Here is a 13,744-nt window from a genome sequence, read left to right as displayed (position 1 = left end):
GACAGGCCCGCTGGGCACGGGTGCTGTGTTTGGGGGTCTGGCCTGGCGCAGGTCCCGAGAGGTTTCCTGGGTGGAAGAGAGGCCCTTCCCACCCCACACTGACCCGTCGGAAGGGCAAATGCTGCCATTGTGGGCCCTGGGGACAGTCCTGGGGCAGGACTTCTGAGAAGGCTCAGGCTCCTGCCTGCCCCGCCGCCCGGTATCTGTTCTCAGGAGAAGCGCAGACTGAAGACCACCGTGAAGAAAGGGGCAGAGGGCTGCCTGGGGCAGAAGGTTGTGCCACCAGTCATTAAAACCCTACCCCAGGACTTAATTGTGAGAGCTAAAGCTATGCAACTCCTGAAGGATAACAGAGGGAAGAGTCTCACCACCCTGGGTTTGCCACAGTGTTTTAGATATGATACTAAAAGTGCAGACAGTGGAAGAAAAAATAGATAGATTGAGCTTTATTGAAATTATAAGTTTTGATACCTCCAAGGATAGTATCCAGAAAGTGAAAAGACAGAACACTGTGTGAGAAAATATTTTCAAATAATTTATCTGTTCTAGGTAGGATTAAGATCCAGAATATATAAAGAATTCCTACAACTCAAAAACAATAAAACCACCCAGTTAAATGGGCAAAGACAGTGCTACACATATCTCTAAAGAAAATGCACAAAAAGCCAGTAGGACCATGAAAATATCTTGACATCAGTAGTCACTCAGGAAATACAGACCACCACACTGTGGCGAGAGGTGCAGCAGCCCAGAGAGCTCACACACCAGCTCCAAGACCACCAGGTGGGTTCCCCAGGCAAGTGGGGTGTGGGGGGTGCAGGGTCGGCACCTCCGACACCCGGCTCACTCTGTGGACCCTGTTCGGCTGCAGTGTTCCCTCCCCACCAGGCACACTGGAAATTCCTGAGCTACAGGACGCTGCTGTCCCTGCGCTGCACTGAGGTGGAGTCAACACCAACCTGTGTGTCCTGGGCCCTCAAGGCCCCGATGGACCCTGTCGGCTCGGCCTGCGATGCTGACCCCCATCTCACCATCCCTGACCCCGCTGCCCGCCCTGGGGTCTGCAGGTGGTGGGCTTGGGTCCTGCTGCAGGCCTCTGAAGAACCTTGGTGGCCAAAGGCTTCCCGGCCAGTGAGGGCAGGTGCCGCGTCCCTGGCCAGCCCTTGTCCTCTCCCTGCCGATGCCCCGGTGTGTCCCTGCCAGGCCAGGCAGAGCCCGGGTCCAGCTTTCCAGGCCTTCACGATCGGTCATCTCCCAGTGTTGTGCACTCTGAGCATAGGCAAGTGCCCAGCTGCAGGACGCACCCAGGAGGCCAGCTAGCCCCAATCAGAGGGCCTGGCCCTCACGGCTCTGATGTGAGCTGAGGTCTCGGGAGGACAGAGTCCACCAGGACACTGGAGAGGAGCTGGTGTGTGAGCTCCCTGGGTTGCAGTGCCCGATGGCCACAGCTCACCTGCGGCAGGGGATGAGCTAGGCCCTGCTCTTGATAGGTCTCAGAGCCCTGGGTGATTTGGATGGACTGGGGCAGCCGGGAGGCGGCCCTGAGCCTGTCTAGAGGGCTGGAGACGTCGGTGAAACCCAGACGTGTAAGTTCAGAATCTGACATGAGCTGCCCTGGCCTGCAGCCGAGGCTGAGGGTCAGGACAGGGTCACCCAGGCCTGCTGGACCCCAGTGCCCTGCAGGAGGGCCCAGGCCAGAGTCCTGTGGAATCATGGACCGTGGGCACAGCAGTCGCAGTGTTTGGGGGTCCTAGAGCCTGAGCAGCCACCTGGGGGTGGGGTAGATGTGCTCTGGGCAGCCTCAGTGGACAGGAGGGGCCAGGCTGGAGGAAGGAGGGACCTTTCTTGCTGATGGAGGTGTGGAAGCGGGCACCTGCTCATGGGGCTGCAGCCCTCAGAGGGGTTCCAAATGCCAGGAAGGGAGTGGCTGTCCCTGTCCCCAGCCGTCCTCTGGTCTGACCTGGGGCCACTGCAGGGGGTAGTGTCCCGAGTGCTTGTGTGGGGCTGTCTCCATGTCACTGTTGCAGATGTCCCAGCTGCTGAGCAGCCTTTGCACACGGCCAGCTGGGGACCAAGGGTGGCGGGGGTGGCCCTTCCGGCTGGTCCAAACTTGCCCAGCTCTGTGCAGGGAGGAGGCGGGCAGGTGCCGAGCAGGTGTGGGGGTGGAGGGAGGCTCTCCAGGCAGAGGCGGGGCTCCGAGCAGGCTGCGTCCCCCAGCACCAGGCAGCTCGGCTCCCAGTCCAGGTGGGTGCTGGTCCCCCGAGGAAGGCTGGGCTGGTGGCCGATGGCAGAGGGGGACGCAGAGTCACACCTGGGCGGCTGAGTTTGAGCAGGGCACAGGTGTTAGGGGACCGTGTAGAGACACTGCCCGGGTGGGCTGAGGCCCTGTTCATCTGGATCCTGATGATGCCTATGTCCCTTCCAGCCTGGCAGAGAGGTCGGGCCAGGGAAGGCCTGATGTGTGTACGGGGCCACCTGGCGCTGGACGGGGAAACAGACCTCAGTAACGCAGCCCCCTCCCGGGGACACTCAGCCTGACCGTGACGTGATGGGCTGCTCTGGCCTGAGATTGGGGGTTAGTCTGGAGGGAGGGGCGGGGAGGAGAGTAGTGAGAGGCCCAGCCTCCCTCCCTGGGCGGCCCGGTGACATTCCTGGGAGCTGGGGACTGACTCACTTCAAAGCCTTGGCTTCTGCTCAGCTATTTCACCCTCCGCTCTGCCTGTCACCGTGCTCCTGCTGAGCTGAGCCCCACCTGCAGAACTTCTCCTCACCTGACAGCGGCTATCTCCTCCCAGCCATCTACACCGGCCTGCAGACAGGTCCCCAGGGGCCACCCTCACCTGCTGCTGCTGCAGAGACAGCTGTCCCCAGCCATGGCCGCGCAGCTGTCCCTGTGGCACCACTACCTGCATGCCATCCGCTCACGGGAAGCTCCCCGCGCCCAGGACTACCAGCGTGCGGAGAACGCGCTGCTCGCGGTGCTGGAGCGGGTGCATGCCCTGGACCCCCGCTTCCTGGTGGACTACTCCCGAGACCTGCAGGCCTTCCAGTTCTCCCTGCGCTCCTCGGAGGACCCGGTGGACATGGAGGTGCCCCTGCAAGTGAACACCGAGGCCCTCTTGATTGAGGAGCTGGGGGCCCCGGAGCCGGGGGACGGCCCTGCCCTCTGCCGCCTGGGCGTCCCCAGGGAAGCAGTGGGCCTGGCGCAGTGGAGGACGGAGGACGTCTTCAGCACTTCTGAGGACGAGGGCCAGGCAGAGTGCTGTGGCCACATCGTGCCTGGCAAGGTCCTGCGTGTCCTCAAGGACCTGCTGGTGGCTGCCATTGTGCACTGCAGGCACCACAGCCTCGTCCCGCCAGGTACGGCAGCCCCCGCGTGTTGTGAGCATGGGCGTGCACATGGTGTGCTCTTGAGGTGTGCCTGCCCACCGTGTGCACAGTGGGTGCACATGTGTGTGGTCCTACGTCCAGGTGCACAAGGTGGCCACCATCCCTCAGGGATCGCAGGCACACACACACGCACGTGTGGTCCCCATGATTGTCACCACTCGGTGGCCCTTCTGGCCCTGAGCCCCTCTGCACAAGCCTCTGCCTTCCACGTGACCCAGGTTCCGTGGCAGTGCCTGTGAATGCCTGGAACCTCATACCCAGCAGGCCACCAGGGTCCCAGCGTTCTGGGCTGTGGCTGTGGCCCATGGCGATGAGGACCGTCCGCTCTCCAGCCTCTGCTCACAGGCTGTGTGTGTGTGCTGTGGGTGTGCAGGATATGAAGTGTGTGCACATCTGTGTACGTGCTTGTGCACACGTGAAACACGTGGGTGCACATGGGCACACATGTGCCTAGGTCTGTTTCCACTCAGGGCCGAGTGGCTAACTCATGTCTTGGGACACAGCAGGCTGGAGGCTGGTGCTCTCAAAGGCACAAGTGGCCTGGCCTCAGGCCCCACTGGCGGGCTCTGCTGTGGGCGGGGAGCAGGGCTCCCGCAGGCCTGGGCAGTGGGTTTCCATCAGCCGGGGGTGGGGGGAGGACAGTGGCCCCTGAGGGACGGGGCCCGTCATCCTGGGTCAGAGCCAGGACATCAGGCTGTCCTGGCAGGGCACTGGGGACTGAGACAGAATGTCCTGCTTTTGGGGGGGAGGGACAGTAGTGGCTGCCACCTCCCATGGATTTGCTGTCCAGTTACCTCCCTGGTCTTCTGTCCTCACACACACTGTGAGGTCAGTGAATGGGGTGGTCAACCCACCTCACAGGGCCCATCCAGGCTGCCCAGCCCGTGGAGACCTGGTCTGGCCACACATCTGGGTCCTCGGCCACTGGGCTACCAGGAACCCCCTTCCTCTGGGCTTCCTGCAGGTCCTAGGGAGGCCGTCCAGCACAGCCAGGCTGCAAGCTGGACCGCAGGACCAACAAGCATCAAGAGGGAAGTCTCCAGGGGCAGCTGTACCCCAGACTGCCCAGTGGGTGTTCCGAGGCAAGGGACTGACCTCTGGGGTGACCAGAGTCTATGATAAGGTGTCTGGCCGGCTGCTGCCCCTCTGCCCCCCAGAGCCGTCTCTGACTACAGGCAGAAGTAGTAAGGTGGGGCTCTTTCCATCTTCCGTCCACACGGTGTTCCCAGCTGGTCAGGTCACCTGCAAGCCCAGTGCCCCCTGGGGGACAGCTCCCTGTGGGGTGAACGGGAGGCTCTGGGGCCATACCAGGGTGATCTAGCTTCGGGGCCCCTCCTCACACGCGGGTCACCCCTGCCGAGAGTACAGCCCTCCCTGTGGAGTCTGCTGCTGGGCGGGGTGCAGGGGACAGCCAGGCATTGCTTCCTGTACCTTCCTTAAAAGGAAGGCGCACGGGCAGGTGGCAGAGTTCAGCCACCCCCACCCTGGAACCGGTGGGACCAGCCAGGGCTGTGTGGCCCATGAAGTGCAGGTGTGGCTGGCTGCCCTCCAAGCTGCCATTTCACAGGCACAATGTGTGACTAAGGCATGACAAGAAGGCAGAGCTGCCCAAGGTGGCCCACATGGGACGGAGTGGCCCAGCAAATGCTCAGGGGCAGCGTGCAGGAAGGTGCTGAGGGTCCACAGGGGGAGGCCAGGCTCCTTCCTAGGGTGGGGTGGGACAGCTGCCCACTCACGCAGGCCTTTCTCCAAGGATCTCGTCCGGGGATTCCCTGTGGCACTAGCCTGGCTCCCAGCAGGTCTGTCATCCTGGCCCCTGACCCAGGCCCTCTTGCTGGACAGTGCTGCGGAGGGGAAGGCAGACTGCCCAGCCCGGCCTGTGCTGGTCAGAGCCAGTGGTGCCCGTGCCCTCCGTGCCCTGGGACGCGCTCCCTCACTTTCTCCGGCTTGGCTTGGCTTTGGCGGGAGAAGGAGCAACTCAGGCCTTGGTGTCCCTTCCTCACTGTCTCCAGCAAAGGACTGGACTGTCACGTCCATCTGTCCTCCCTGGCCACAGGCTACATAGAAGGACAAACTGACCCCCAGGCACTGCTGGTGGCCTGGCAGCTGGGGCTGACCTCTGCAGAATTTTCAGGCTCAGAGTGGTGCAAAGTCCAGGAGGAGTGCAGGGCCCAAGAGTGCCCACAGCTTTTCCTGAAGACTGCTGGGGCCCTGGGTCTGTCTGGTAGCACCAACAAGTCCTCAGAGGGGGGTGTCATGGCCACTAGCAAAGGGCTGCGGGCTCTGAGCTGCCCAGGGCCTGCACGGGGCCAGGGGGCTCAAGGGAGGTCCTGCAGCACTGCAGTGCAGAGCCCAGCTTCCAGCCTGCAGGGTGGGGGCCGTGCCGGGTCCACCCCTGCTCCTGGGACTGAGTGTGCTCTGAGGTGGGCCCTGGTCACAGGCACGGGGCACAGCCCACAGGTCTGGGAGGGTGGTTGGCAGGCTTGGGCCACCAGCTGAGGGAGGTGCCCGGCAAGGCAGAGCCTGCAGTGGAGCTGCGGCACCACCGGCCCGAGAGTCACCAGGCCAGCTGTGGCTGCACTGTGGTCTCGCGGTGCAGGTGCGGCTAGCTTCATACTCGGCCGTGGTTCCTGCATGGACAGAGGCGTCCAGGGTGGAGTGTCCCAGCTGGAGGCGGGGCCAGGCCCAGGAGAGGGCAGCTGGCCCACAGCGGGTTGTTGCAGGTTCGCTGAACGCGGCCAGTCTGAGTGAGGAGCAGCTGCACCTGTCTCTGCTGGTGTCCAGCAGCTGGAGGAAGATCCGCTTTAACCTCGTGCCTGTGGTGAGGAGGAAGCAAGGTGCGCCCACCCTGGAGAGGGTCCGGTTGATGCCCGGATTCCCTGAGGGCACCTTGAGAAGGATCCTGGGCCACGGGGTGGACCTGGTGCCCGCCAGCCCCCAGCACTGGAGGTGGGTGCCCTTGCTGGGTCTCTGGGTCTTGGAGAGCAGGCAGGAGGGGTCTGCACCCTGGGGCCTCCCTCACCTGGGCAGGAGCGTCTGTGGGCCCTGCCTCACCCTGCGTGACCCTGCCAGGGGTTTTCGGCTTCACACTGAGGCTCCTGGGCGTTGGGGACCCTCAGGACCCAGGGAGGCTCTCCCAGAGCAGGAGGCCCATGGCCACATGAGGAGGTGCAGCTGTGTCCCCTCCCAGGTGGGGGGTGGCCAGCAGAGTCTGGCTGTGGTGAGAGCTGTGTGTAGGAGGCTGTGTGGGATGGGCCCTCCATGAGAGGGAGCGTCCCGGCTGCTGCGGGTCCCCATGTCCCAGGCCAGCAGGGTCCTGTCACCCTGGCAGTGGGCCTTGCTGGCACCTTCCCTCTGGGCTGCGTTCCAGGTGGCTCCCGCCCCAGGTGTTTAGCTCTAGGTGCCCCTGCCCCACCGGCCCAACCTCCACCAGCCCCTCCTGGGGTCCTCCCGTCTCTGTCCCCAGGAGCCTGTGATCCTGGTGAGGCCCCTGCCTTTGAGTCGTGTCTGTGAGAGGGCAAGGGGGCAGAGGCCCCCTAACAGAGGGCCAGAAACCAAGTTCCATCCCCTCTGACTGGCCCCCGCCTGCAGGAGACGTGATTTGGCCAGGGTGACGGCTCGCATGACCGCGGGGGACATGTCTTACAGCCATCGCAAGTGACAGTCGCAGAGCTGCTTGCGCTCCCCTGGGCGGTTCGGCAGGGCTCCTGTGGGCACCCCACTCTGCCCCTCGTGCAGAGCAGGGCTGTGGCCAGGATTCCTGAGTGACCCCTCGCCCCAGGGAGGTGGAGCCTGGGCTAAACAGAGTCATCTTCTGTGAATACGGGAGAAAGGCCGTCCGGGTCCTAGTCCCCAGAGCCTCTGCTGCGGCAGGGACCCCTGAGGATGGAGACTCCAGAGTGGAGGTTCGGCCCCTCGGTCGGGTCGGCGAGCACACAGTGAGAGCCCTGGGCTAGGATACCCTGTACCGTGAACACTGAGGTGGGGGTCCTGGCCCACTGCTGTCCGCTGCCTGCCTGTGCAGGTGGGCTCAGGCTTCCTGAGTGGACCCCCGGGGGTGCTGGCCTGCCCCTAGGCCAGGGGTCCACTGTCACCCCTGCCCAGGGAGCAGGAGCTGCTGCCCTATCTAGGCAGGTCTGAGACACTGTCCTGTCCCTCAAGAGGCCAGGAGGCTGGCCCACAGGCACCCACGTCACTCCTCACCCTGGCAGGGGAGTGCATGAAGATGGGTGTCCACCATAAATGGCCCCTGGGTCAGTTCCTAAGAAAAGTGAGGGGCCAGCTAGGTCCCCATAGAACAGGCTGAAGCCCAGCTTGGCCACCGGCCGACTTAGGACTCTCCAGTGTGGGCAGCCACAGAAGCCGGGCCGCTTCTTTCTGGTGATAAACTGAGAATCTGGAGCCGAGAGCAGCCCCGGCCTGATGGGGTGGTCTGGGCTTCCAGGGCCTCCACTGGCTACCCCCTCACCCAGCTGCTGAGTGTGCTGGGCTCCCTCCAGGGCCACCGCCTGGACAGCCTCTGCATCCTGGACCGGGTGAACCACGAGAGCTGGAGGGACGGTGGCCAGAGCCCTGGCCTGACCTTTGACCACCTGAAGGTAGGCGAGCCTGAGTCTTGACCAGGGAGCCAGGGGCAGGGCACCAGGTATCCCTTGTGCCAGCTCCCACTGGTGGGCAGCCTGGGGTGGGCTCCGTGTCTGGAGGACTCCGGTTCTGGGGGCGAGGCCTGGCTCGAGGTGGGCATGAGGGGTGAGGCTGCAGCCTGCTGTCTCCCGTGAGGCCAGCTGTGCCATTCCTGGGCTGTGGGGTCTTGGGGTCTCTGCCAGGGCAGCCCCCCCCCCAGGAGTGTGCTGCAGGGATGAGGGACTCAGGTGTTCAGGGAGAGGTCTTGACCTGTCCTCAGACCATGGCTCTGTCAAGGGTCTCCCGTGTGACCTCAGGCCACTCTGCCCTCTCAGGCCTCTGCCTAAGGTTGGGGGGGGACAGCGACTGTTGATTCCCAGACTGAGCTGAGCGGTCATGGGGCTGGTGGAAGGAGAGGGGCCTGAGGGCACAGCAATTCAGCTGAGCGACAGGCAGGGCCCAGGCAGGAGGGACACTGCTCCATGCTGCACAGGGGTCCCTCCGGGTTGGGCTGGGGGGCATGCGCGGGGACTCGGGGAGGGACCTTAGGGGAGCCCAGTGGGAAGAGGAGTCCAGGAGGGGCCCAGGGGGTAGAGGAGCAGAGAGTGGGTGGGGTTTCAGGAGCCCTCGGAGCAGCAGGTGGTGGCTGTGTGACAGATGGCGCTGCTGTGGGCCTCCGTGCTCTTCCCGACGCCCGAGGACTGGGCGGAGCTGCAGGGGGCCGTGTACCGGGTCCTGGTGGTGCTGCTCTGCTGCCTGGCCACGAGGAACCTGCCACACCCGCTGTGCCCCGGGCACAACCTGCTGCGTGGCTGCGGCCTGGACCTCAGCGCCGTCTACCAGCGTGTGGAGCGCTTCGCCAGCCAGCCAGAGATGTCCCTGCGCATCCATGTCACCCACCTGGGCCGCATCCCCCCGCCGCGCATCGACAACGGGGTCAAGGCGCTCCTACAGCTGCCTGCCAGTGACCCTGCCTACTGGACCACTGCCTACTTTGACGTCCTGCTGGACAAGGTGGGCACAGCTGGCTGACCCTCAGCCCGCCCAGAGTCGCGTGAGGGTGGGGACAGAGCCTGGCCCAGCACCCTGGCTACACCCCCAGGTCAGGAGCCAAGGGTGACTGGGTGAGGTCAGGCCTTGGGCAGAGGTGGAGGCCTATGTGAGTGCTGGGGGTCCGTGTCCATGGAGCGCCCCCTCAGCAGTGCCTGAGCCCAGGCCCCTCCCTGAGAAGCAGGGCAGCATTTCTGAGACTGCCCCATTGCCCACGGGTAGCCACTGCGCAGAGGCCCTGCCTGTTCTCCTGAGTGTGGCCTTCCCTGTTGGGGGCCGGACTTCACCAGCTGCCCTGCACCCACAGAGCCCAGTCCCACCCCCTGCCAAGGCCAGCCCTTCACATCACCCCAAGAGAAATATCACCCTCTTCCAGGACACGAGGGCCTCCTGGCTCCCCGGCCCCACCTCCTGCTGGCCAGGGGAGGACCTCAGTTCAGCCTCTGGGTTGGCAGGTGGGGTGGGTTGGTGACACCTCGTGGTGGATGCCTACGTGTGAGGGGGAGGGCTGCGGGCTGGCTCACGGGGTGAGGGAGGAGCCCAGGACAGGGCGAGCTGTGTTCTGGGCCCCGTGAGGCCCGGATTCTCCGTGACCCTCACTCCCTGCCCATCTGCAGTTCCAGGTCTTCAACATCCAGGATAAGGACCGCATCTCGGCCATGCAGGGCATCTTCCGGAAGACCAAGACCCTGGGCACTGAGGAGAGCTGAGCTGGGCCCCAGGCTCTGCCACCCCACAGAGGCTCCTGGGACGTGTGGAGAGGCTGGACTTCCCTTTGGGGAGGGTGGAGGGTGGAGGGACTCTGCTCCTGGGAGTCCTCAGTCTGTCCAGGGGGCAGCTGTGATAGTCAGTGCCGGGCAGCACTGTGTCCCCCAGGCCAGGGGCCTAGGATGGAGCTGCCCCAGGTGGCACCACCAGGAAGACCCAGTGTCTGCATGGGGACGTGTGGCATCCCCTCCGTGCCTGACTGCAGGCGGCCCCTTGGTGGTGAGCACTGTGCCTGCTCCCACGGACACCCCGTACAGGAGGCCACACTTTCTGTATCTCTAGTGGAAATACAGAGGCCTGGAGGTAGAGGGGGCTTGTGTGCCGATGATTTCAGACCTCTCCGTTCTCTGCGCGTGGCCTTCCCTCAGGGTCCCCTCCTGCAGTTCACCGGGGCCCCCACCCCTGCTGCAGCATGTCCACCTGCCCCATACTGCCCCACCTGCCTGCCCCTCCTGGGGGAAGGCCCCTCTGCCACATTTCTCTTTCCCTGCTGGCTGCCCAGCCCACAGCCCTGTCAGCCCGCTGCCACCTGCCTGCAGTCCATGGCCTCCCTGTCCCCAGCCCAGGGGACATTTTCTACCATGCATCCTCTGCAGCTGCTTGGTGGCATTTGCAGCCCACCCAGGACCCTGGATGGGAACAGCCTCCTCCCGGGCCCAGAGGCCTGGTGAGCGGAGTAGCCACGCGGTGGCAGCCAGAACCAGGGCCTTGAGCGCTGCAGGGCAGGGAGTATTCTGTGTCCTGAGGACAGGGCATCTGGGACCTTGCCCACCCACCACAGGGAGCAAGACGGTGCTCAGGGGCCTCGGGGAATGGCAGAGGCTGCAGGCGCCCACTCAGGAATGTCATGGCTGACGGGGAGGCCGTCAGCTGCATGGGGCCAGAGCACAGTGGGCTCCGAGCAGAACATGCCACCCTCCCACCCCAGAGCCCAGGGAGTCCACGGGAATGGTGCCAGGTGACATCTGGCAAACCCCGGCGTGGGAGCTGAGGCTGGAGCCAGGGCATCAGCAGGGTGTGGGCCTCATAGGGAACTGGCCCTGGCCAGGTGGTGCCAAGCAGCCCTCTGGTCTGAGCTGCCCCTCATGCCATGGGGTCCTGCGTTTGAGGTGGGGCCATGGGACCATGGTCACGGTCCTTCCAGGATCAGGCTAAGAGGGCGGTGGGGACAGTTCCGGGCAAGCCCAGTGGGCTGGACCAACCTGCCATGGCATCTGAGGACCCATGCCACACTGGCCTTCCCTGGGAAGGAAACTTGGAGCTGGCTCCTGGGGCTTGCTCTGCGGGGGCCACCCAAAGTGGACCCTCTCAACTCAGTGTTCCCAGAGGACAGTGGGGAGGGAAAGTCCTCCCAGAAGTGGAAATTGTCTGTCCATTCTGTGTGGAGGCAAGTGGCCCGAGGCCAGGAGACAAGGAGCAGGTTTTGTCTTTGAAGGACCAACAAGATGGACACTCGAGCAAGCAGGGGCTTCCCATCCCCGAGGCCCCGAGACCTGAGTGGCCAAGAGCACTGCCCGGGGAATGGCTCTCCCCTGCCTGTGCGCCTCTCACTGGGCACCTAGAAGACCCAGAGGGTCCCACACAGACCACCAGGCCTGCTGCACGCAGCGAGGTCAGAAGACAAGGTCAACACAGAGACCACTGCACTTAAGTGGAGTCTTAAAACACCACTTAAAACAGCATCAAAAAATCAGACACCTGGAGACGAGCCTGAGACACACGGGAAGGGCTCGGCCGAGGGCCAGCAGTACTGCCAGAGACTTAGACCCTTCCTGACTCAGGCTCGGGGACAGAGACTTGTGGCAGTCTGGTGACTCTTCTGCCATCTTTACCCTGGTGCCTAGATCGGGGCCAGCTCCTGTCCAAACACCAGTGAGCTCTTCTGAGAGACAAGGTGACCCCACGTTTTCCACACTATGGGAAAGTCTCTCAGAGGCACCGTGCGCTGCAGCCTGTGCCCGTGGGTTCAGGACCCCTACCGCGGGCCACACCACGGAGGACACAAGAACCCTGCCTCCAGTAGAACAGAGGGGCCAGACGCCCCCGGCCGGCTTGGTCAGTGGGATTCCATGCAGTCGGCCACTCGGTCGCGCGGGGAGAGCGGTCTGTCTGCTCAGCAGACATGGCTCGGACAAGTGGCAGAGCTCTGGGTGACCACGCACCCCGCACAGGACACGGGCAGCTCGAGCTGCACCTGGACGTGCACCAGAGCGCTTCCGAGGAGGAGAGAGGGAGGCTTTCACAACCTCGCGGAGAGAGACTTCTCCACCGGAGGGAACAGCCGCCAGTAGACCTTCCCCGGGACGGAAGCCCCTCCCCGGGACGGAAGCCCCTCCCCACGATGGAAGCCCCTCCCCACGATGGAAGCCCCTCCCCACGATGGAAGCCCCTCCCCGGGATGGAAGTCCCTCCCCGGGATAGAAGTCCCTCCCCACAACAGAAGCCCCTCCCCACGATGGAAGCCCCTCCCCACGATGGAGCCCCTCCCCACGATGGAAGCCCCTCCCCACGATGGAAGCCCCTCCCCACGATGGAAGCCCCTCCCCACGATGGAAGCCCCTCCCCGCGATGGAGCCCCTCCCCGGGACGGAAGTCCCTCCCCGGGATAGAAGTCCCTCCCCACAACGGAAGCCCCTCCCCGGGGATGGAAGTCCCTCCCCACAACGGAAGCCCCTCCCCGGGATAGAAGTCCCTCCCCACAACGGAAGCCCCTCCCCGGGATAGAAGTCCCTCCCCACAACGGAAGCCCCTCCCCGGGGATGGAAGTCCCTCCCCACAACGGAAGCCCCTCCCCGGGATGGAAGTCCCTCCCCCACGATGGAAGCCCCTCCCCCACGATGGAAGCCCCTCCCCGGGATGGAAGCCCCCTCCCCACGATGGAAGCCCCTCCCCGGGATGGAAGTCCCTCCCCACAACGGAAGCCCCTCCCCGGGGATGGAAGCCCCTCCCCCACGATGGAAGCCCCTCCCCGGGATGGAAGCCCCCTCCCCACGATGGAAGCCCCCTCCCCACGATGGAAGCCCCTCCCCGGGATGGAAGCCCCAGGTTTTGGAGACGCTGTTAGGAAAGCGAGTTGGGGAGCCCTGGGTCAGAGGAGATGCTGGGCGCAGCTCTGCGGCGACAGCTGGAGTGCAGCAAAGAGCCACCACAGGTCGACAGCAGAAGAAGCCAACAGGTCACGAAGGGTATTGATGGGAGCCTTCTCATAGGAAGGCGTCGGAGTGGCCAGTAGCACCCAAAAAGATGCGGGATGGACCAGCCAGCAGAACATGCCAGTGACCGTCAGCCAGATCCGACAGCATGACAGACAGGAGGTGGCCGAGCGCTGCAGCCCGCAGCTCTTCTGTGCGCTCGCTGGCGGTCACACCACCCTCAGCCCCGAACCTGGTCCTCACTGTTCACCAGGGAAAAGCGGACGCGCACAGCCCAGGGAGCCTGCCACGGCCCCGCTAGCAGCCCCAAACTGGGAGCAGCCCAGCTGACCACCCACGGCAGGAGAAGGAGCCCACCGAGACGTGCCGCCAACCCGTCACTCAACCATGCACTGAGCCCACAGTGACACTGTGAAGGCCCCAGCTGTCCAGGGACAGGCTCAGTGACAACAGGCCGTATGTCCACCCATCAAAATAGGCAACTCACCCACAGGGAGCTGATCTGGGGCTGGAAATGGACTGCAGGGTGGATGTCTGGGTCAGAGTGGAGGGGACCTTCCCCGGGCGACTCCTGGGTCTTCCCCTCACTAACTGCTTGTACGTGAATTAAGCTCCAACTGTCTGCCTCTGGGAGAAGGCAAGGCGAGGCTGCTCTCCGCACCAAGGCCACAGTCTCCACATGACCGCACGGCCCTGCGCCTCCTGGGCCCTGGGCCCTCCAGCCCCCTCCCCAGACCTCCCAGTCCTTGTGCTGCCGGGCT

General features: G+C 64.3%; 1 protein-coding gene across 1 annotated transcript; it reads left to right on the top strand.

Annotated features, from left to right (window-relative positions):
* Nucleotides 1–2,360: 2,360 nt before the first annotated feature.
* On the top strand, nucleotides 2,361–10,087 carry MAB21L4 (mab-21 like 4). The gene is made up of 5 exons (XM_081262184.1): nucleotides 2,361–3,360; nucleotides 6,114–6,339; nucleotides 7,835–7,988; nucleotides 8,671–9,027; nucleotides 9,681–10,087. Exons 1-5 carry the CDS (start codon nucleotides 2,874–2,876, stop codon nucleotides 9,771–9,773), a joined length of 1,317 nt encoding a protein of 438 aa, XP_081118310.1. The 5' UTR covers nucleotides 2,361–2,873; the 3' UTR covers nucleotides 9,774–10,087.
* The last annotated feature ends 3,657 nt before the right edge of the window (nucleotides 10,088–13,744 follow it).

This window comes from Spermophilus citellus, assembly GCF_964194105.1.
Source record: "Spermophilus citellus genome assembly, chromosome: 11".
Taxonomy (NCBI): Eukaryota; Metazoa; Chordata; class Mammalia; order Rodentia; family Sciuridae; genus Spermophilus; species Spermophilus citellus.
Note: the sequence above shows the minus strand (reverse complement) of the source record. Positions and strands in the feature narration are given on the sequence as shown.

Coding starts and splice junctions, on each gene's coding strand:
- MAB21L4 (XM_081262184.1), top strand. CDS start 2,874: ATGGCCGCGCAGCTGTCCCTGTGGCACCACTACCTGCATGCCATCCGC. Junction 3,361..6,113: donor CCACAGCCTCGTCCCGCCAG/GTACGGCAGCCC, acceptor GGGTTGTTGCAG/GTTCGCTGAACGCGGCCAGT. Junction 6,340..7,834: donor GCCAGCCCCCAGCACTGGAG/GTGGGTGCCCTT, acceptor CTGGGCTTCCAG/GGCCTCCACTGGCTACCCCC.